The sequence below is a fragment of the Ambystoma mexicanum genome, chromosome 5q, assembly GCF_040938575.1.
Source record: "Ambystoma mexicanum isolate Mex_15411 chromosome 5q, UKY_AmexF1_1, whole genome shotgun sequence".
Classification (NCBI taxonomy): Eukaryota; Metazoa; Chordata; class Amphibia; order Caudata; family Ambystomatidae; genus Ambystoma; species Ambystoma mexicanum.
This window is the reverse complement of record NC_090933.1, coordinates 418,783,277-418,808,124: the sequence shown is the minus strand read 5'-3', so window position 1 is coordinate 418,808,124 and position 24,848 is coordinate 418,783,277. Positions and strand designations below refer to the sequence as shown.

The 24,848-nt window shown below is 42.9% G+C and overlaps 1 protein-coding gene across 2 annotated transcripts in view; it reads right to left on the bottom strand.

Moving 5' to 3' along the window:
• The window catches only part of LAMA3 (laminin subunit alpha 3), a 1,348,901-nt gene extending 1,335,579 nt beyond the window's left edge, over window positions 1–13,322 (bottom strand). The window contains exon 1 of one of the 2 annotated variants that reach the window (XM_069620910.1): window positions 12,856–13,322. In XM_069620910.1, the coding sequence (XP_069477011.1) occupies window positions 12,856–13,182 (327 nt within the window). In that variant the 5' untranslated portion in view covers window positions 13,183–13,322. The remainder of the gene's footprint in view (window positions 1–12,855) is intronic. The other variant, XM_069620909.1, reaches the window with a different exon arrangement.
• Between the last annotated feature and the right edge of the window lie 11,526 nt (window positions 13,323–24,848).

The window sequence follows — 24,848 nt, the reverse complement described above, 5'->3', positions numbered from 1 at the left end:
ATACGGTCAATGTACTGATAAGCAAGTATCTGTAACTTTGCCAAGAAGGGAAATAGGGAAATGCAGAGGAGCAGCCGAATGCCTCTGCAGGAAGTCCACCCCCCCTGCTACCTGTATGTTGGAAGCCTGAACCTGCACCATGTTTGACGCCAGTAATTGTAACCATACTGTGAGAAATGTTCGAGAAAAGGTATCCGTTAAGAAAGCCCTACCAGATGTATGTCCGAAGAGATGATAATCTCTTGGAAAAGGTCCATCAAGGAATATGAAAATAAGAAAAGGAGAAGCTGGTGACATCACAAAGGTAAGCATGGTGCACTAAGAATGATGATCGAAGAAGAGGATGTATGAACTCTATGGAATCTGATGATGAAATAAGAAACCGAGAAAACTCTCCTGTGCAGGAAAGAAGATTGCATGTGTATATAAGACGCACTGGAGATAATGCGAACCATTTAATAACTGTACAGATGCTCCAACGCAAATAGATTAAGTGATCATCGAAGCTGGCTATATGTAGTGAATAGACTGCAGGCGAAGTTGCCATTATATGTATATGATGGAACTGGACATTGGTGTCATCATTTTAGTAAACTCATACCCACGGTGAAAAAGGATTGAAAACTGTGTGTCACAGCAAAGAATTATCTGAAAGCAAGAAGGAAGCGAGAAAGGCTGCTTGGCCTGATGACAAGACTGGAAGGGTCAAAGAACTGGTTATCTTTTCTCAAAAGCAGAAAACGTGAGAAGATGAATCATCCCTTGATTAAGGCATGACGAAAGAACACCATGAGTGCCAAGTTTATTCATTCAAGACAATTAAAGGTTATGAAATGGGTCGAATTGCGGTCTCCTATAACGCGAGGATGAAAATAGGAGGTGGGCATGCGGACCAGAATTATGATAAGCATGTACTCATACTGCCTTATATTGCCAGAGAAGAGAAACTACTACAAGGCTGAGTTCAAAGACAAGTCTGCATGGAAGAAGGCATGGGCGATGAGAGATGCAGGACTAATTGGGTGGGGAGGTGAAGTCAAATTCACCCCCTGGCAACTGTGTCTGGGCTTAATGTGCTGCTAGTATACCAGATGTTCCAGACATGGTATGAGAGTGTCCACCAATTATAGAGGGCCATATACTGTGTACCTAATAACTGTTGAGGATGACATGCACTAGAGACAGGCTTAACCTGTCCACCAGATAGTAGATGTCCAATCACAACCCGATCCTTTATAGAAAAGTATACTTAGATGTTCCCTTTAGTCCAACCACAACTCCCTGTAGGTTTTTCTTATTTGCCACGTAGTATGACATCACTTATGACGATTAATGTGAAATGTTTGAGAGAACATGAGCGAACGTCTGTTGATGTCCGTTGTAACTCCCTGTTTTAGACAATTGATAATAAAACAGTTGGATGCAATTTTGACAACTTCTTGAGTCGGTCTTATTATTTGGTGTAAGAGTTACTCTGCATCCCATCCATTGCATGTCGTGTTACTTATTAAGGACCATAAGTTCAGAAATACTATCATTGACAGTCATGGTAGGGGGTAGGGGGATATTTGTGTGTTTAGGTTTGTCTATTTGGTTGGTTACATTGATAGTAACTCGTTATTCTATCTGGCAATGTATAGCTCGCTTTGGTGTGACATTCACTCAACTGAAAACATAACACTCTTACCTAATATATGTCCTAAATCTCTACCATCTGTCAGCTAGCCACACCACCCAACCACCATGGACTTCTTATCTGGCATGTATACTAAATACAAATCATCTGGCCATGGTCATAAATACACATAAACAGGTGCGTTTTGGAAAAGAAACAAACATGCTTTTAGTACCTTGGTCTTATGGGTCAGGGTACTAGCAGCAATCAGCCCCTCACAAGGGGGGCATTACTCCTTCAGGTAATGCCCCCGGTCCCATAGTTACAGGCCCGAGCAAACCTAATGTGGTGATGCCCCTCCTGCTCAGGGCTTCTTGCTTAAATAACAGCATCCACCACTGGCTATAATTAGTTACAGGTAGACATGGAATATCCTTCTCATTGTATGCTGAAGTCAGATTTACTCCCCAAAAAAAAGGTTACATATGGACTATGGAATACATTCTACATAGGTGCATTCCTTGGAGAATTTTGAAGACTATATAACAATGTTCTTGGCATGCCTATAAATAGGCCAAACAGCTCTTCATAATCAGTGAAGTGCAGAAGTTCAGAAAGTGATAAAGCAGCTTTACTATCAGTCCCTTGTTACTTTTCTCTCTTATCATCCCTGCACATGTTTGCTATTCCTAATCAACACTGAACACGTTGGGCTCTGAAAAGTGCTCTTACTCTCTGCCTCGGACTTTTCTTATTTCCCTTCTAAGATGAATCTGTCTCCTCTCATTCTTCCCTATCCCTGACTTTATCGCTGTCCCTATCTGCCTTCCTATTCCTCTTACTTTGATCCGCTCTATGCGTCAAACTGGCTGTCGGTGACCCTACTCTTGCCCATCATAACCATCTCCCATCCACACTAATTCACTCTGTTTTTTCCTGTCTCCTCTGTTATCGTCTGCGTTTCTTTAACCTTGATTTTCTCAGTTTAAGTCCTTCTTCGTTGATGCATGCTTCGATTCTTTCTCTTCTTAAAAAGTCATATGATGACCAATCTCTTCCCTCTAATTACGACTGTATTTTACTTCTTCTTTTGGTTTCCAAACTTCTGAAACGTACCTTGGATTCAGCTATCTCGAGATCTTAATGCTCACTCTTTCTTGCCATCTCTACAGTCTGGTTTCCATTAATCTCATTCTGCTGAAGCAGCTCTCTAGCCTGTTGCTAATTTCCATACCCTGGCTCGTCACAATGAACTATCATCTCTTTGTATCATGTTGGATTTGCCTGAAGTTTTTGATATGGTGGCTCATTCTATTCTTTCTTCACCTCTTTCCTCTCTTGGCAATTGAATGAAATGATCAGCGCATCAAATTTCAAAGTGCTCTTTCCATCCATCCATGAGGTCACTTAGGTAACGGCACACAGAGAAGACCACAACGCAAGCGCAGGGCCAGCGAGCACTAACACAGCCTAGCTGCACACATAGCTACCCTCAGGCACCAGCACCGCCACAATGCAGATACCATATTACATTGGTCTTACATTCTACTTCCCTTACACAGCCACCGCACCACAGTTAGCGCTAGAATGCAGCTACACATCACCTATTTCACACTGACTGCACACATACCGAGTGCGCCCATGCACGTTGTACTACACTACTCTCTCCACTGACATGGACTGCGGTCCCCGAGGGTGTTAACCCACAGGGCTTTGGAATCATAACAATGTTAAAAGGCGCTACACAAATGACAAATAACATAACATACATAACATTAAGCCCTGAATAAAGTAAAATAAATAAATTAGCATAAATAGAGGCTCTGTTTATTCCAGGGTTGCGCACGCTATTCGCAACACCTAGCCAGAGGCACTGGGTAATCTTCCACACAGTGATTGGGTCAGATGCACTGCAATAGGAGACCAGCTTCAAGCAGGGAGCTGAAGCCGGCCCCTGTTAAAAGGCCCTTTTTAAAGGCCACTGGACCTGTCTTTACTTGGAACGAGGTCGCAGGGAGTTGTGCCATCGCTACTTCTGCACTCTCATTCTCTCCCCACCATGCATTCTTTTCATCATCCCGGGTTCCATAGCAAGATGGCTGCCGGAGCGGCGCAACACCTCGCCTGTCTCTGCCCTTCCAGACAGAGTCACCCAGTAGTCTTCTGCACAGTGATTGGATCAGCTGCAATGCAAATAGGAGGATGGCTTCAAGCCAGGAGGCAAATCCGACCCCCGTTACAAGGCCCTGTTTCAAGGCCACTGGACCTGTCTTTACCTGTTTTGCCGGGATGCCGGATGCGGATCTGACCAAGATAAAAGCTGCACCTCCCCTGCAGACTCTCCAGTACGCTAATCTGCCCTCCCCACTTATAACTTGCCGCTGAACAATGTTTGCAGTCGCGCACGACTTCAGAACCTTTTCCTTACGATAATGTTAACCAAGTTGACTTTGCCTCGGCCCATTCCTGGAATAAAAACTGTAACACTATTTGCCACTTCACTGCGTTCTTACATTAAAATTGTATACCTATCATATCCGATCCTGCATACCTTCCACCACTGCTATGTTATTAGTCCATGACTGTATACCTCTACCCTCCCCCTCACGTCTGTATACCCAAAGTAGCCACAGTAACAGGATGCGAGACCCGCTAAAAGACCTATGTATTCCTGTCGCCGACCTTTTACACCTACCGCTCCCTACGCTACATGTGTGAGCAGTAATCTGCATTCTTGCTGTCTTATCTGTAACACCCTAACACGACTTGCCTAGCACAGCGTTGCACCTGATTGCGCCCTATTCTACCTACTGCATCTATCTAATGTGACCAACCTAGCTCCGCGCTGCACCGACTGTGCCTATTGTAACTACCTAATGTGACTAACCCAGCTCTGTGCTAACTACCTAATGTGGCAAACCCAGCTGCGCGCTGCACCGACTCTTCCTATTGTAACTATCTAATGTGACCAACCCAGCTCCGTGCTGCACCAACACTACCTATTGTAACTACCTAATGTGGCAAACCCAGCTCCGTGCTGCACCAACTCTTCCTATTGTAACTATCTAATGTGACCAACCCAGCTCTGTGCTGCACCAACACTACCTATTGTAACTACCTACTGTGGCAAACCCAGCTCTGCGCTGCACCAACACTACCTATTGTAACTACCTAATGTGGCAAACCCAGCTCCGCGCTGCACCAACTCTTCCTATTGTAACTATCTAATGTGACCAACCCAGCTCCGTGCTGCACCAACACTACCTATTGTAACTACCTACTGTGGCAAACCAAGCTCTGCGCTGCACCAACACTACCTATTGTAACTACCTACTGTGGCAAACCCAGCTCTGCGCTGCACCAACATTACCTATTGTAACTACTTAATGTGGCAAACCCAGCTCCGCGCTGCACCAACTCTTCCTATTGTAACTACCTACTGTGGCAAACCAAGCTCCGCGCTGCACCAACACTACCTATTGTAACTACCTACTGTGGCAAACCCAGCTCTGCGCTGCACCAACACTACCTATTGTAACTACCTAATGTGGCAAACCCAGCTCCGCGCTGCACCAACTCTTCCTATTGTAACTATCTAATGTGACCAACCCAGCTCCGTGCTGCACCAACACTACCTATTGTAACTACCTACTGTGGCAAACCCAGCTCCGCGCTGCACTAACACTACCTATTGTAACTGCCTACTGTGGCAAACCCAGCTCTGCGCTGCACCAACACTACCTATTGTAACTACCTACTGTGGAAAACCCAGCTCTGCGCTGCACCAACACTACCTATTGTAACTACCTAATGTGGCAAACCCAGCTCCGCGCTGCACCAACTCTTCCTATTGTAACTACCTACTGTGGCAAACCCAGCTCTGCGCTGCACTGACACTACCTATTGTAACTATCTAATGTCACCAACCCTGCTCCACGCTGAACTGACACTACCTATTGTAACTACCTAATTGTGACTAATCCCGCACTTTACTGTATCCGATTGTACCTATTGCTACTATCTAAGTGACCAACCTAACTATGCACTGCACCTGATTGTACTTGCAATGTTACTTATCATGTACACTTGTAGTGCACAGTGATGGTAAGCGACCGGCTTATTCTCAAAACACTGCTTGCCTGCTGATTTTGGCTGTAATCCTACCTATTATGACATTTTAGCCGCGTGCTGCATTGGTACCAATTCGTCTATGTCTCTATAGCCGTGCTGCATGTACAATCTGCACTTTTACTGTTGCTCTCCTTACTCATAACTGTATGTTTGATGTATCCCCTTTGCAACATGAGGCGAGGCTTTCCAAACTGTACTTCCTGCTCACCTGAACTAAGCTCGCATTACTGTAACGAAAGCATGTATCCTATGATATACGTAACTGTTGTAACCAACCATCTTAGGTAAAAGTGCCCAGATGCCTCTGGGTTGGTTTGTGGTATCGATTTATTTTCTAATGAATGGTTCTGTTTTCATTGATTTACATTGAGTATGTTTGATGGATTTTTTAGGATCTGAACAACAATCTTTATCATCAACAGTGAACTAGTTACTGAAATACAGTTACATTATATAGAAAAACAAAGTGAGCCATTTCACTTGCAATGAAGATTACTTGGGCGTTTCCAACTGGAAACGGTGGAGGGCACACTGTAGCCAAGCAAGAACAGGGTTTTGGAAAAATCTTGATTACATGCTATGGACAAGAAACCGCATGGGTTTGGAAAGACTTGAGGACATACTCGGTAGCCAAATAACAACATGGTTTTTAAAAGCTCAAAGGCATACTCTGAAGGCAAACAACAAAAGGTGTTTGGAAAAGCATACTTGGTAGTCAAACAACAAAAAAGGCTCCGAAAAAGCGTTAGAGCGTACTCTGTAGCCAAACAACTGCATGAGCTTCAAAAGGCGTGCAGACATACTCTGTTGGCCTGAGTTTGGCCATACTCTGTTGGCCTGAGAAGAGAATGCAGGTCAATTGTCTATGAAATGGGTGTAAAGAGCTTGCTTGCTATTTGGTCCTGGCATCTGAAGTACTGCAGGACGTACCATTTATTACACTAAATGGTACAGCCCTTTTGGCCTGTCCATTTTGAAGAAAGCCAGTGTGCATTCCATACATTTGAAGTCAGCCCAGCTCTTTACATGGGAGGCAACTCTGATGGTGTACGAGAAGATGTACTTAGCTATTTGTATTAATTCCATGAACGGAAAAGCCTTTTAATTATTGCTGAACTGTAGTAATGCATGGATCTGCCTATTTTTTAATTATGTCTTTGATATCTCCATTAGAGATTTTTATCTGTGCAATAGTGTGGTTGTCTCTGCCAGACAATAAATAAATAAAATATAAGACTGATGTAATGTTAGGGTATGAGCATTTATAAGGCAAAATGCCACTACAGATGGTCTCGCTGCACTTGGTGCCAGCAAGGCTGAGCACAGCTGCCATGGAATCAAGTTACTGCATAAAGAGTCAGATCTTCTGTTGTCTACAGAATCTGTGCAGTGATCTGAAGTTAATGGGCAGTGGGTTCCACAGCGTGGTGGCAAGATGCTAAATGTTTGTCCACTCAAGCGGAGATGATCCAACGTGGTGGCGCTGAGAGCAGCACTGAAACTGCTGATTGCAGGCATCTGGTTGGAGTATCTTTAGAGAGTTGATTGAGTAACAATGCTGGGCCTGCACATAGCACGCCTGATACGTCAATCAGAGGCACTTGAAAAGGATGTGCTCTGGAAACCAATGGAGACGGCCCAACACTTGAGTATTGTGGTCACACTTAAAGGCACCTGTCAGCAGATGGACCACCACATCCTGCAGCCTCTGCACACTGACGGCCATGAACTCCGATGCTCCATACTAGATAGCATTAATGAAACAGCGAAAGTGGACGATGTGTTATGGGGCAGTGCGAGATGCAAGAAAAGGTTGCCTTTACTCTTGTAAATGTTCAAATCCTGCATAAAACTCAATTTGTCAGGCTCATGGAGATTTCCACGAGACCACTGATGCACAGCTGAAAAATAGCTATAAGTTTTCAATTAATGCTTGAAAATGTGCATGTATAAAGCTTCAAACGAAAAATCAACAATATAGTCACAGGTCAGAATTCTTTTTGTATTTCAAAAATGAATTTTTTAGCAAAGTTGGGGTTTACATATTTGAATCCCTACAAGTAAATAACATGATCTCATAAAATCTGGTTAACAATCGTATTGTACTTTCAAAATTGAGTGATATCAAATGTTGGACTCATAAATAGCCTTATCCCTTGACGTGTTTCGGTCGTAGGACCTTCATCAGAAGTGTTGTAGGCAAAAAACCAAAGAGAATTTAGTATGTACATTAGAACAAATGGTCTATATTTAAGACACTCAAAATCACAAAGCTTCAGCCCTGTACACAAACAATTATAATTAGCTGCACTTGGCGTGATATCTGAATTTATAACAGAAATTCACAAAGCCTTCCTAGAAGCAAGGACAAGGGAACCCTATGAAAAGACACTAAGTCAGTATCTCAAAAATATCATTGAGAGAATAAGTAAAGGATAATAAGGAGGATACTATTTACCCAATGTGTGTTTTAGAAGAGTATGGAATTTGTGACAAAAATCCTGAGAATCAATAAGACACCGTTACTTAGTGAGATGGTGTCGATATAGCACTCCCACAAGGTAGGAATCCTGCACATTAAAATATTTCATACCACAATCACTCATCATCTCTCACCTGCTAACAATCTAGTCGGCATCAGATAATAGCCCCCATGGATATAATAGCATTCCGCGTTAACTTATGAGCGGCAAGGATTATAAAAACGAACTTGAACAATGTTCGTCAGATCAAGTCATACAGAGCGTCATCACTTTGCGGCGATTCACAACGTGCCACATGGTATCGTAAGACAGTATAAACACAAGAACTAGACAGTTATTTTTAAGTGATGCAGTGTGCATTCAAGATATTTGGATCTCAGGAATTTTTAAATAATACTATATTTGCCCTTTGGCTAACATTAAATTGTGCAGCCCATCCCCCTTGCATTTTCAAATCCTGTCGTGGCCACTTGGCTGATCTAAGGCACCATAGATGGATGTTAGTTTATTATGACTCTCAGGTTTTTCACTGGATAGGCTGCAGACTTGGACGCATATCGATAGGCCATAAGAACATGATTAGGAGGTTCCATGGTTCCAACATAAGAATCTGTTTACGATAAGTTCAATTTCAGTAATTCTTACCCAACCATGGACCTCATTAATGTTGCCACCTTTGCAAACAGCATGTCTTGCCATTTGGGCAGCAGGGTGCATACTTTGGCTTATGGCCCCTTCTGTTATAGGTGAGGTCAAAATAGGGGCATTCTTTTTTGTTTTAGGGGGGCTTGACTCGATAAGGCAATTGACATGAAGGAGAAACAGAAATGAGTCAATAGCTACCCCTTTTCAACCGTGCAAAATTAGGTAGGCCTATACTAGCTGTTAGTGGTCACAGAAGGGTTGGAGAATTGTTTGAGGAAAAATGTATATAATTCAATTTATTCATGGATTTAAACACACATCTAAAATAAGTAGGTTTCAAAATACAAAATTGAACTTTAAAAACACATGTGAGCCCTAGCGGGCAAACAAAAAGGTACAAAATATTTTCACTCGACAGTTAAGTGAGGGTTAGTAGCATAGGGTTTTTAGTACAAGTTCATATACTACTCTTTGAATGGTAGTATGTTATTGTTGTCGACACATAGTCGTGTTTCTGCTTCGGGATGGAGTCAGCCTTCATTGAGATCTAGCTGTAAGGCTATGCTACTCACCCTCACTTAACTGTAGAGTGAAAATATTTTGTATCTCTTTGTTTGCCCGCTAGGGCCCACATGTGTTTTTAAAGTTCAATTTTGTATTTTGAAACCTACTTATTTTAGATGTGTGTTTAAATCCATGAATAAATTCAATTATATACATTTTTCCTCAAACAATTCTCCAACCCTTTCTGTGACCACTAACAGCTAGTATTTGTATAAACTAGCTTACTGCTCCTTAGGCCTGCCTAATTTTGCACGGTTGAAAAGGGGTAGCTATTGACTCATTTCTGTTTCTCCTTCCCTTCTGTTATACTGAATGCATGCTCGCTATGTTTGTAGGCACACATTCAATTAGGGTTCTTCCCTCATTTGGCATGAGGCATGCCCCGTGCAAAATGAAGGAAAGTGATTGCCCACGCACATGCTTCACATTACAAAAGCATGTGTGTGGTCAATCAAACTCTGCATGTGTTTGTGGGCCCAGCCAGAAGGTGGCATACACACACCCCCCCGAGAGTGTCTATGATAAGGGCACCATGCAGTATCCCGGGGATCTTCTTCGGTTCCCCTATAGTGGGGCAGCTACAGACTTCCATCTTCCAAACCCCCTTCCAATGTGCCCTCCACTTTCGCACGAGCAAAGCGTGTGAGGGTCAAAGCAGCAACCAACACATTCAGCATGCTGCGCTGCTCCCAAGCACTGCAAGTTCACTTGGGAGTGGTATTTTAAATAGGTAAAGGTTTAAAACCCTGGGCTGCGCCTGGCCCAGTCTTTGTGTGCTGTGCCATGAGCAGCACAGAGTCGGGTTGATGTGGCTCCATGTCTCTAGTGTGGGAATACAGTTCCTAGAAATAATGCTTCTACAAACTGGCAGAAGGACAGACCAAAGGGCCTGGTCAGTTTAGCTAATGTTAGAAGGCCCTCGCTGCTAAAACACAGAACTCTGTTGGTCCCCAAAATTGACTTTAAAGAGATCAGAGGAAAATTGAGGACTAGAAATGTGCTGTGTGCAACTTAATAAGAATGGCTTGATCTGCACAAGTAACCTGCAGCTAATCGTGGTATGGGAGAAGGTTACATTAGGAAGACAATGGTTGTAAGATCCTTCCTGAATCTGGGGAGATTGGGTTTGATGTGGAGTGAAATGGGAGCGGCATCCACAGTTGGGCACCAAGTTAAGAAAATGGTGCCAGAAGATTAGGCAGGTAGGGCAAGCTGGAATTGGGGCACAAGTGGTTCAATTGGCTTTTTATCCAGCATTGTTTTGTTTCAAAAGGGGTATAAGCGTAGCCTCCTTTGAAGGAGAAAGAACAGTGCCCTTAATTTGGGAGCCATTTGGATTTAAAGCTCTGGCCTAACAACCAATCCATTGAAAGAAGGGAATCAAAGGACTAGATAAGTGCACAGGTGTCTGATAAAGATAGGGGTATCAAATGGTCACGCTTTGGTTTAAAGCTATGGGTTGAGCATTATACCTAAGGCTATTTGCTTCTATATTACCATAAAAGAACATTATGTGATTCCTGAGGAAGTCTGCCAGATGTTGGCGGAGCTTGAAGGAGGGCTGAATATTACTGCTGACTGCCAGAATGGAGTTCAAATCTTCGACAATCCTAAATAAGGCTTTCTGTATATTTGAAGCTTAGGATGTTTTACAGGCCAGTAGTGCTTTCTGGCTCTATGGTTAAGGCTTGGTAGTGCTGGCGTTACTTTTGAAGGCATACTCCACCTATAAGGTAACAGGCAGCATGCTGATGCAGAAACTGATTTCCCAAGATCTCTTTTTATAAGCGAGGTTTATGGAGTGACCAGACCATGGACCAAAGGAAAAGGAATGACACAGTGGTCTGGCCAGGACATCGGGAAAGGAGTCCCCACTAAGACCAGCCTGGAACGCAGATGAGCAGATCAAGAGTGTGTGACCGTGGTTGCAGGTGGGACCCGGCCCTTCCTTAGTAAACTTCAGCATCTCTTGGCAAGATAAATATTTTTTCTAGAGGGGGAGGACATACAACCTTGAGTCCAGATTGTAAAGTCACACAAACTTGTCAGAAAAGAATGTCGCATTGTTAGCTGGGGTCTCCCTGTCTGCTAGCAAGCGGACAGCCTGAATCTCGTCATCTGTGGATGAGCACCAGGTTGTGTGTGGGGCACGTAGATGAAACACAATGAGGGACTAGTGTTCAACAACTTCAAGTACAAGGTGATTCCAGGCTTTTCACATTAAAACTGGAGAGGGTCTTAGTGAGAATTTAAAATGTGTTGAGGTGAGGACAGAGTATGTGTCTGTCAACCACAAGTGTGTTGTAAAAAAGAGGTCCAGGGCAGTGGCCAGGAATAGGTAATGTTCCTCAAAAACTATACTTTATTGCTGAGCATTTATTCAGACGTAGCATTTTCTTAAAATATGTTTGATGTTAAGTTGTGATATACTTTGTCATATATACTATTATGGTATTGCTTGTTACATCATGCTATGCTACGCAGCTACACTATATCACGTTATGAGCCACTATGTTATGCTAAACTATGCTGTTATATGGTTGTGTTATGATATCCTATGTTCTGGTAAGATATCGCATGCAAAATCACGCTATGATATTTTAAGCACACATGTACCTCTTGGCCTCATGGCACAGTATAAACTATGAGAATTCTTTCAACAGCTGCTCAGATCTGACAGAAGGTCACGCCGTTAGTGCTTGCTTTTAATTTAGGGGCTGGACAGAAAGTCCACAAGTAGCCACGGTGGGCAGCATTCATTAGCCAACCCACAATACTTTAAGCAGAGAATAGGCGCGTCCAAAACATCACTCTTCCCAGGGTGACAGAGAGCGCATCGTGAATGGGAAGGCAAGTACACATCTTACACACATGGAGAGTTGGACCCATTGGCTTAAGCCCCAACAGAAACAGCCGCGCGTTTAAGTCCTGGAAACACTGCTGTACATACATGGCCATGCCCTGTTGGTTGGTGATGTAAACAGTTGATCAGCTTGTGGTATAATAGTGGCAGACGTCTCGCGCTCCACCGCCTCTGGTATAGTTCACACAGGCCTATATTTTGCATTCTGGTACTAATAGCCCTGCCCAACAAGTAATGTACGGTAAAAGAGTGGGAGCTGCAGCAACAAAAAAAAAAGACAAAACAGGACGGGCTGCCTACTGTATAACACAGGACAAACAGAGATAATTTTAATATTATGTGGTGTGTTGCGTGCGTAGTATGTAAACCCTGTGGGCAGGCAGGGTTTGGAGGGCAACGTCTATCAAAGCGTTTTTTTTTAAAGGGTCATAATTCTTCCAAACGGTAACTAGGAATGTACAGGTATTTGGGATAGCGTCGGGTTTGCAGGCAGGTACGTTAGCCTGCGCGGTTAATATGTGACTCGCACGCTGTGAGTCTCGCTGTTGCTGTACCTGGATAGTGTGTCCGGAGGCGGAGAGGGCCGGCCCCCCGACCAGCTTGCAGTACAGGTCCCTCCTGGGAGCTCCTCCAGTCCCCTCCTCTTCCCCGCAGGTGGCGGTGGCCCACACCCGGGCCCCCGTGGCCAGGTTAAAGTGAGGCGGGTGGAGGCTAAACCCGCTCCTCCCGGCCGCAGCAACACCCGGGACCCTCGCTGCTGAGGTAGCAGCGGAGCCCCCGTGCAGAGTGAGGAGCAGCAGCAGGGCTGCTGTGAGAGGTGCCAGGTGTCCGCTGCTCACCCCTCCTTCCGGCCGGGGGTCCACCTGCCCCCAGGCTGCCATTCCAGCGGTGGACCCTGCCAGCCGCCTTCGGCATGCGTCGCCTCTTCGGGCACGGTCCCACAGCTCTGCACGCTCCTGGAATTCACCTCCAGCTCCGCAGCTGAAAAAGAAATGAGAAATACAATTCCAGGCAGTCCCGCCTGCCTCTGCCTCTGCCGGGTTTACAAGGCAGCGAGCAGTCCAACAAAAGAAAAGTACACACCCCTTGCACCCTGACCAGGCTGGCAGACAGGCAGCTCCCCGCATCCAGCAGGGAGAGAGAGAGAGCGGGAGAGACAGGGTGGCAAAGCAGAAACAGGAATGTGGGAGAACTCGAAAGGAAAAAAGCTCGTACAAGCTAACAGAATGCCTGATTTTAGTGATACCCACTGATACCCCCACCTGCCCCCTGCGCCCTCCTCCCCATGTAAAACAGTGTCTGGGAATAGTTCCGCGATTCTTGATCTGAAGTAGAACAGCAGTGCTGTCTTTGGGGAACGCAGATGTTTATCGGGGTCCATTTATTCACAAAGCCCTTGCTTTCGGCGGATTCGGGGAGCGCACTGCGTAACATTCCGACTTTGTTGTCAAGACGTGGCTGCAAAGCCTGTAACGCTGTCTGCCTGGTCCTAATTGGACTATTGAAAATCGCTTGCCTTCGTGCCTTTCAGATTCCGGTGCAGCCAGGCTTGACAAGTTCCTGCTTCAAGTCAAGTTTACTTTTATCGGAAGTGGAATCACCGTGGAGATATCAGCAGCTACAGGTATGTTCTTGCTGCGTAAATAGTCAAAACAAGTCATTCTTGGCCTCTACTTTCGTTGTCTAGGTACTTGTCAAGACAACCACCTTTGTAAATGGTAGCACTTTCTAATTGGAAAAAGAAGGCACTTTATACTGACATAAGCAAGCACTGTGAGAGTCAAAAGGCTTAACTACTGATTATGCCGCTGGATTCTCACATGTTCAACTATAGCTCTAAAAACTCAACAATTGTCTTTTTTATTTCAGATGAAGCCTCATATGCCCATGTATATCCTTAATTGTCTACAAATTCTCAACATATGCCAAATGGAGACATATATGTTATTTTATGGTATGATATGCTACTGTGGTTTATACTGCGCTGCCAATCTCTGGTGATCAAATGTCAGGGTTCATTGTGATATGCTCAGACACAGGTGTGAGGAAGTCGACCAGCCTGGGCTTTTTTGAAGTTTTGTCATTAAAATGAATGATGGGAGATAAACCTCAGAAAAGGTGTGGGACTAATCCGCGCACATTTTCCTACGCTCGCCGCACAACAAACACATAGTCAAGTGTACTCCGGGGCTGGTGGGCACAGCCTACAGGCGCAGTCCTCCCTGTCACATTTAGCTGGAATTTGACATCACGCGTACATCAAAGCATCTCAAGAAGGGGGAGGGCAACACCTTCCTTCGGTCATGTCCACCATAATTAACATATCAAAGGCTCCATGGATCCGCCCTACCTATTGCTAAATTCTGTGTGGTGGCAGCGCATACTGAGGAGAGTTAATTGAAGCAGGCCTGCAAACAGGACTGTTCACAGAACTAACAAAGTGCAGGAAACCCCAACACTTTTTTGATATGCAATGTGTCAGCTTGAAGTTAGCTCCCACCCCTCTGGACAGTGAATGTCATGTCTGGGACAACTGTTTACAGTAGGCAAACCCTGTAGGAAACCCCTTTTCAGAGGGAAGAAGTATGCGATTTGATGGAGACAGAAAGTCAGTTCTCAGCACAAACTTCAGGGGAGACCTACGCTTTGATCTGGAGTCACAGATTGCTCAATTAACCAGAGAGACGCTTTCATCCACAACAGACAGGAAGATGGGTGGGACTTAGTAGAACATGTTGTCACACCTTACCTTTCCTGTTGCAAAGCACTCTGGTTATGACCTCACACATAACAGAAGATTGCTGGTGGGGACCCAGGATTGGTTCATTAAGGTATGCTTAGCCTGCACCAATCACTGGGGTTGAGCCCCTCTTTTGGCAGATAATCCGACGTCTTGGAAAGGGGTAAGAAGGACTCATTTGGACCCTGGCTGAAGGCACAGTCTGCCTTACAGCTTCTGAAAGTGAAGGAAGGCCAGGATTTCCAAGAGGGAAGCAAGATCCTTCCCCTAAACATCTCCCAGGAAACAGAGAGAGATACTGGACTCAGAGGACCTGTCCAGCAGCTCCAGAACTGGTACCCAGCCAGCACACAGCGTACCCTGCTAGTTTACGCCAAAAAACTTCCTAGGTGGGAAGTGCCAGAGAGTCTGTGAACAAAGGACAAGACCCTTGCCTGCAAACACTCTCCTCAGCTTTGGGCCATCCACCTTAAAGGATGACATGAACCCTGCAAAGAAGCTATGAGGAGTAACACAACAAGCATCAACCAGCGTCCATCTTTTAATGACATTCTCGAGACAGTTGAGTCCTCGTAACAGCGGCCGGCTGCACAACTGACGGTTGTCCCGCTGCAGTCACTAAAGCCATTCTGCGATGCCTCAACCAGCATTCCAGATCCACCAACCAGCACAAGGACAACGATTCTGGACCCAGAACTTCCATGTAGGCCAGCCTGCAGCCATCTGTCCAGCATCGCTTGCCGAACTGCCTGCCACCTGATACCCCCAGCCGTCGCCCATCTTGAACACTGTCACAGGAGCTGCAAAGTGCCCTGCAACCGACTCGATGCTGTCAAGCATCAAGATCATCTCAAGCACCAGGTACACTGTGGTTCTGTCTCTCTGGTCCTTCTCAGAGGAACCCTATTGACATTTACGACCCCTTGCTCCCTTGGTGCTGAAACCAAGTAACCGTGAGCGGTTAAAACTGATTGCTTTATCAACTACCCCACTGTCAGTATCCAGAGTGCATCCCTTTCCTTTCTGAAACTGTCTGTCTTCTGGGTGGGTTGTATTTTGTAGTGTGCTAGAACTGTCTGTTGTAATAATAAAGTCGATATTTGTATGCAACCTTGACTGGACAGTCCCTTATATAATTGGGTAATAATTGTGTGTTCTCTGTGTTGCAACTAACAAACTTTGGAGTGAAATGTAGCTCCTGAATGCCAGAAATAAAGAGGCGAGAGTGATTTGTAAATTCCCATTGAAGTATAAGGCCAGCACAGAAATGGTGATGTCAGACATCAGGCCTATTCAACCAAAAACAGGCCTAAAATTTAAAGGAAAGAAAGTGGGCTTGAATCGCAAAAGTGTGAAGATATGCGCAATGCATTTCAGCAAGGAAAAGAAAGACAAGAGGCTGACAATGCAGTTTTACTCAGTCCATGGAGAGCTGCACTTTACTTAAAGAGACAGCGGTGCATACATATCTCTAATGTAATACCAGACTGTGCTCCAGCCATCTAAATTGAAACCAAGCTTTTTGCATTTACAAGAAATAAAATAATGTCCTTTTATTTTTCCTCATCCAAATGACAGTATGCAGAGAGAAGTGCTCACTAGACTTTCAGAGTTTGAACATGTTTTCTTATATAACTGCCCTATACACATGGACAATCCAGAAATGATATTCATGTATTTTGCAACAGTGAGATTAAAGAAGTACCTTACACCTGGATATTAGGCCCAGGTGCCTTTTAAAATGTCATGTAAAATTTGTGTGTGAGTTTAAAAGACATTGCCTGCAGGATTTACATGCAGCCGGTCATTTCTCCTGAGATGACCTTTCCCCTGCTGGCCCAGGGTTTGGAGGTCTGGTTGCAACCATCCATCAGGGCCATTACTTAAAAAAAGAAATACACTGCTTAGATTGAAACCATGCCTGTTCTTTCAGCAGAAGTGACCTTGCGGTCACAATTCCCATAAAATGTTCATTAGAGTTGCTATCGGGACCCTCGCAGGCCTCGAACGGGGAGGTGAACATAAACATGAGCCAGCCTCCGGCTGGTCACATGGTTAAGGGCAAATGCAATTTAAGAGAACAAAGAAAAAAGACTGCAGTTGAATTAATATAAAAATACATATTATTGCATACAAGGGGCTGAATAGAGGCCACAACAGTCATTCCAGACGTGTATTAAAGGTGCCAGTAACCCCCTTTGAACCATGCTAAAAGAGATTTTTGTGTGATAAACATAACTAAAGTTATTATTGAACATTTATTTTGGGCCTTCCCTTGATTCCAAGAGATTTGAAAGTTGGTGTGAGGGTGAAGGAAATAATTAACATGGGAACTATTAAGTGGCATATTTTTCAATAGTAAGGCTCCTTAGTAAATGAAGAAAAACTGTATCTCTGCATAGGAAGGGGATGGCGACTTCAGATTAGCATTATTTGCCTTAAAATGTGGTTCTTAAAAATATATTCATACATGTAAAGATTTGAAAAATTAGGGTACTTGCCATGATGATAGATTTTTAGAGTGTTGGACATGCCGAGCCCACCTGTCAAAGTGGGATGGCAATGCTTTCCCCTCCAACAGCTGTCATAACTCGCACCTCTCATCTCCTTGTCCTAATAGCACAGAGGTGGGAGGTGGGTAGGGAAAGCCAACCAATCCCTTTTTGCGAGAATCATGACAAGTTTTTGATGTCATTTGCCTTATAAGTGGACCAGTTTGCATTAAAACTGTGCTTTTTCCACTTATTCCACGAGGTAACCTGCTGTTGAAACATCCCAGCAGAGAATCCCAAATCTTGCATTAGAGACAGGAACCAGGATACATAGAAGCTGACTGGGACCCCTTGGAGGATTCAAAGGAGACAATAATTGATTGACACACTTGCTGTCCTAGCGGTGCCCTGCTGTTCCCTGATGCCCATTCCAATGCCTCTCCTGTAAGCAAAACTATCCCCAAAGCCATAGATTTTTTTAGGCCCTGCATTTCTTTCAAGTATTGTTCTAGTTATTTCCCCATAGCAAAATATCCTGTTTGTTGGTGTAAATCCTTAGCATTTCAATAAAAAAAGATCAATTAATTCCCCTATAGAAATCACAGGATGGGCCTCGTTAGCATTTGAAACCAACAAGCTCTTCCTAGTGTGTTTTGAGCCGATATAGACATAATGATTTGCCAAAAGAATTAATCCCAAAACCCTGTTTCCACATGAGTGTGCAGGGTGCAAAACAAAATTCCCATTGATCCCCTTTAAATCAGAAGTGTGAAGCCTGGTATTTCCTTTGCCTGTGAAGGGTGAAAAATGAAATTGCCCCCTTGTACCTAGTGTGCTCTGACCAAAACCACAAAGCCCTGCCTGTTCATTTTAGGTGTGGCAAAACTTGGATTTCCTGTCTGTTCAGATCTTTTCTGGTGTGCTAGAGGTGTGGGGCTGATTGATGGTTTAGAAATCGATATTCATCCCTGGACCACTGGTGCCCCGGAAGTTGATTCATCACAACAGGCCTATAAAACATTAGGTGTCAGCCATTAGGAGACAGATGCAGCCCTATAGGCCAGTGTAGAACCATTGCATGATGCATAACACCATTATATTTCAAATACACCCCCATAAGAGCGATACCACATTACTACCAATCTGATCTCTAAACACGATGCTGCCCAGAGACTGCCACTATCCAAGTTGCTAAATAAGCTCTACAAATTCTAGACAAAGTATACCTTCATCTTACTACTCCTCTCTGCCGCCTTCGACATTATTCACCATGAAGCCCTCATCAACATCCTTGCCACACGCATGTCTTTCAATGGAACAGTTCTGTAGTTGTTAGTCTCCTACCTCTTTTCAGAGACCAACTCGTGCAGCTGCGCTCAAACATATTCCAGCATTGTCCAGTAATCTGCAGAGTTCCTCAAGGCCCCATTCTGTCCCATGTCATCTAACCTCTACACGAAACCTGTGTGGAAACCTCTCATCAATGCTGCCTACATGATTCACCAATATTCAGATGACACACAGCTTTGCCTAAAGATCAATCGCAACAACAATAATTACTCAAGTACTGTTAGTCTCTCATCCAAGCCTGCATGTCAAGTGCTAAAATGAAACTAAGTCCAAAAATACATTTTCCTAGGAAATCCCACCAGGAATATCCAGGTCCAGAATTGGCTGTTTGAAATGACGGTAGACAGATTCACGCCTAAAATCTAAGCAGCATGGTACCATCTTGTGCTCCTCCACAAAGCCATTCATCCCTGCCCGGAGTAGGACTTAATGATGTGTCAGACTTTCCTTGATTATAACCTCCTCATTAAATTGAAATTATTCACCCACTATATGGTGTAGAGGTTTTTTGTTTTTTTTTAGATTTACAGTTTTCTAAACTTAACCTCGATCATTGATTTAGGCTGGACCTCTATAGGTGTTATTGCTTCACAATGACCAATTGGTTGCGAGGTATTTTTACTTAGAGTTGTACCAGTTGGCATAATCTATATCTTTTTGACAGAATGACTGACAATGGATGTTTACAATTTTCAGCAGAATATGTAGAAGTTCTATTAGACATTCTATCAACAGATGGATGTATACATTCAATTAAAGGGGAAGTTCTCTCAGGAATTGTATTACCCCAATGGATCAGCATCTATTTTTGAGCATATATCGATCGACTCGAAAACATTTTTTAATGTATCTTACCTTCGGGTTTCTCACATTTAGAAACTCACGGGTCGGAAACCTACATCTAGTGCGATCCATTGATCAAGTGCCCTCACTGGAGTGAATCATATCACCAGCCGCTAAAGCTGACATCATTAGACGCTTACGCCCCTTGTCACAATGCCAGTACACGTCTCTTTTGAATGTCCTCTGTGCGCAATCTATTGAGATGTCTCCATGGAAATATCAAGACCCCTGTTTCTTTGATAAGTACCAACAAACCCTTTCTGATCAGAAAGCATTGGAGTTTCTTCTTCCTTCGTGTCAGTCTATTCCATTCCACGCCTCCAGAACTTCTTTTTGCTCTGTTCAGCTATCTACCAAGCACAACGTACAGAGAACAGGTACTTACTCTACCTCAAAGGAATTAACTCTGTAAGCACTTTCTATTTTACATTTCTGTATACAATGTACAAATGTCTTTACTAAACCATATTAACATTTTATATTTACATGACTTATTTTTTACATGTGCCAATGCAAAATTTTAATGTTTGTGCAATTTCCTCTTGTCTTTGCACTGTATGTGTTTGTAACATGTCTGTTTCTTCTCATAATTTTCTTTTAAATTGCATTTTAAATTAAAACCTAATTTTGTTACTTTATCCAAATTACTATTTTTTTATTTTTCTCCCACAGTTAATATTATACTTCTTCAAGATTTATGGCAACAATTCTGCCCTTCCTGTACAAACCAGAGTACACAGAAGAGGAAATGGTAGAGAGAGAAAGAAGCCGAAAAGATGTGCAATCTACTGAAAGTCATGACAATCAATCACAGAATCCAATCTACTGAAAGTCATGACAATCAATCACAGAATCCTGATCTTATTCGCATGGAAGACATTTCCACTTGGTGTGCCTGCCAGAGATGAGAAGTTGTGCCAAATTTGGTGGAGAACTGCTGTTGCAAAGAAAGCTCTGCCGGCTTGGCCTACATAGCCAAAGGACAGCCTCCACCACTATGTGTTACCCAGCTGCATGACTTCAGGACAGCCTGCCTTACAACTGTCCTGTTGAGAATGATGATGGTCCTGATGCACGAAATTAGAGCAACAGTTTGCCCTCGTCAACAAGTAATGAGTACGTTTTATGTTTATACATTTTATTTGTGACGGCCTTGGACTGTAGCCATTTATTTTGTTCTACTAAATTGTAAATTCGATGGTTCACTGACGATATACATTTTCTTATGTTTGAAAAAAGGTATAGTTCTTACTTCAATGCAAACTATTCAAAATTCTATTTAACGACTTAACAATCAAATGTTATTGATTTTAAAGCTAAAAAAAGCTTCATACTGTTCCTATATTTTATTGTTCGGAAGGCCGTATACATTTGTATATCACCCTTAATTGAAAAAAATTGTACGATCACCCCTTTACTCACAAAAGTAGTTTTTTAAAAACATACCAATGACTTCTATTTTAGAAGATAGGCCAGACAAGATAAATGCAATCATTGGATTCATTCAACAAAACAATTTCTGTATCTGTTACACAGATGGCACAGGCGTGTGACCTATCAAGAATTTACATGATGTATTCAAGGAAGACTAGGATTCCGCGTTCGACGAGTAACACCTGCCTGTGTGCTTCGAGCCATTTTTTGAAGAATTCCCTATTGACTCCAGACAATACAAGGGATTTAACCACACAATACCTCAACCACAGCAGTTTAATTTGTAGTTTGTACAGACTAGCAGCCTTTTCTTAAAAAATAAGCATTTTACTAAAATATAAATTTTGCATTGTATTTATTCCAATTATTTCAATTTACTATGCGTTTCATTTAAAGATTTCTGTTTTCCTTTAAAATCTAAAGTTTTCAAAATGACATACAAGGCACAAACACCACAGTTAAAATAAAAAAAATAATCTGTACTTAGAGTAAAAGGGCGATTGTAATTCATATTCTTATCATTTATTCACATGTTACTTTTTTCTTTGTGTACTCTATATTACATTATATTCTATTTCAGAATAAACAACTCTTTCAATATAGTAACAATGATCACACTTTTAATGTCATCGTAAATAAAATCAACAAGGTAATATGACAAGTGAATAAAAGTAATGTCTAAGTCCCCAACACCTCCGGGTAAACTATTAAAAACATGTATGCTATACGATCATGATCAAGAAAGATTATTGTTACTGCCATCAATAATTTTTAAATATAATTCTGACTATATCATAATCTAACCAAAGAGTTATCCCTTATCAATGCACTAATGTATTCAATGCTTTTTTTTTCCTTCTTTTTTGGGCCTTCAGGTCCAACACAGTGTAAGTGACTGTACACCTCAATGTGTTCTAGCGTCTTTTGACAATTGTCCACCTAGGACCTGTTGTCTCCATCCTCAACTTAGAAGTCCACGTCCCTGCACTGAACATATCTCAGTGTCCTTTGACCAGACTCCTGGCCTATTGCACTAGTTTCATCCGTATCCATGTTCCCTCCCTCATCAAAGTCAGTCCTAACGGGGGCCCATGCGCTCTTAAGGGTGCTGGGTAGATGGGAACGCACAAGGTGCCGAATAACATGTACACCACAAAGGGGTCTTTTACATGGTGACCATTGTCCGCATGGCCACTGCAGTCCCAGTGTCTTCATACTCCCCTTTGAAGACCCTGTCCCTGCAATCAACAAATCTGTGTCATTTGATTAGGTTCCAGGCCTTTTGCACTTGCTTCATCCACATCCATCCCCCCTGCGGTATCAATGGCAATTTGCACCTGTTAACATGCGCTTTCAAGGGGGCTGGGTGGATGGGAACGCACAAGGTGCCGAATACCATGTACACCACAAAGGGGCCTTTCCCATTCAGACCATGATTCACATTGTCACTGCAGACCCGGTGTCTCCATACTTCCCTTTGAAGACCATGTCAGTACAATCAGCATATCTCTGTGTCCTTTGGCTAGGTTCTGGGCCATTTGCACTTGCCTCATCCGGCATCAATGGCAGTTCACACCTGTGGCCGTGCACTTGCAAGGGGCTTGGGTGGATGGGAACGCACAAGGTGCTGAATACCATGTACACCACAAAGGGGTCTTTCGCATGGGGACCATTGACCACATAACCATTGCAGACCCGGTGTCTCCATACTCACCATTGTAAACCACGTCCATGCAAAAAACGTATCTCTATGTCCTTTCTCTCGGTTCAGGTACTTTTGCACTCACCTCATCCACATCTATCCCCCCTCTGGTATCAATGGCAGTTTGCACCTGTGACCATGCGCTTGCAAGGGGGCTGGGTGGATGGGAATGCACAAGGTTCCGAATAAGAATGTACACAACAAAGGGGTCTTTTACATGGGGACCATTGGCTACCCCAGACCCAGTGTCCCCATACTCCCCTTTGACTACCCAGCCCTGCGATCAACATATGTATGTGACCATTCACAGAGCCCTGGGCTCTTTCATTTGCTTCATCCTTATACACCCCACCCTTATCAAAGGCAGTTCTCACATGAGAGAATGCGCTCGCAATAGTTGGTTGTAGGTGCCCACATTCTTCTTTGAAATTTGGTATCATCAAACCCTCACCGCCATCAATATTTAAACATACCTAAATATGACTATAAAACGATAGTACATTACGCCCCTAAAAAAATAAGAGACCAACTAAATTTAGGGGCAATCCATTCACATGTCAAATTCACATACACACCCACTTTTCTAACCGTTTATATACTCCTTCAAACCTAGCAAGAAAACATCTCTGTTGTCTTCTACGGATATCATCATTGCACCGCTTGTTATCCTTGGAGCTGAATCGCCTTGTCGATTTTTCCTATTACAGGTAATTAACTCTTGGTTATTACAGTGTCCTCATGTTCAACTTGGTACTTTTTTGGTGCTTTTTACTCAATTTCCATCAGATTTTTATGTTTATGTATCTCAATGACTTCACTATTATCAACCATTCTCAGTAGTATTATCTCTTGAATTACCATATCACATGGCAGTGTAGTTTTTGAAAATATAATGCTATGTCATCCCTCTTTTCTTTCGGTGGCTGAAAGGATGACCAATTTCCCAGTAACATGTGTCTTTGTGTAACAGACCATTGACTTTAAAGTACTTTGTTTGCCTGGCTGGTCAGACTGGGTTACAGGGTAGTTACCAAACTGTACAGCACTTTGTCTTTGAAAGCTTTTTCTTGTTTGAATTAATCACTGTCATACATTATTAATTACAGTTTTTTAGAATTATTTCTAGATCTTCCGAACTATCATACAATGCCTTCAGGAAACGTTTTTTATGCATATTTTCCCAAAAGATCTGTCGTTGATAAGAACATGGTTGTTCAATTCCGGATTTCTAGTATTCAAGATGTACAGCAGAGCCACGGATGTCTCAGAGGACGTGAGGGGCAATCGATTCCACGTGTGCAGCATGGAGTTCTCAGAAGATCAAAATGCGCAATCAAATATTCACAAAAAAGCATCGCCCTGGATTCCTTTGCAAATTACTTCCCAATGCTGTTCCAGCTGTATTTCAGCACACACTGAGTCAGGTGATTAGTGACGTTGAAAGATTAATGTATGTTCATATATAGACATTTGTGTGTATATATATTTTGAAAAAATGATCACACAATTTATTGAACGTGTGTGCCAATAGATAATAGGATGCAAGGATTGGAGTTTTTGTGTAATATTGGTATAGATATTTTATTGACAATGTTTCTATTGTGTTACAATTGTATTTACATTTTACACTTTGTCCCTGAATAAATCCCTACTTTTGAGATACAAAAAAAGTTTGCTGCAATTTGAGCCTTTCTAAAAACATTAATAGCAGTATATGAAAATTGGTTGTTTTTCAAAATGTGATATTTACAATGTCTGTCATTACGTAGACCACACTGATGGAAGTTCAGACCGTTACCTCGGAGGAAACGACAGACACCTCAACTGTCCAAATGGTGAGCCCTACTGAGATGCACGTAAACTTGTTTATATTGTATTAAATAGTATTTTTTATTATTAATATATATTTTCTATTGTTAGGAATATATATATTGAATAAAGAAACAAGCTTCAACATCGACAACAAATCTGGAATGAACATGAAGC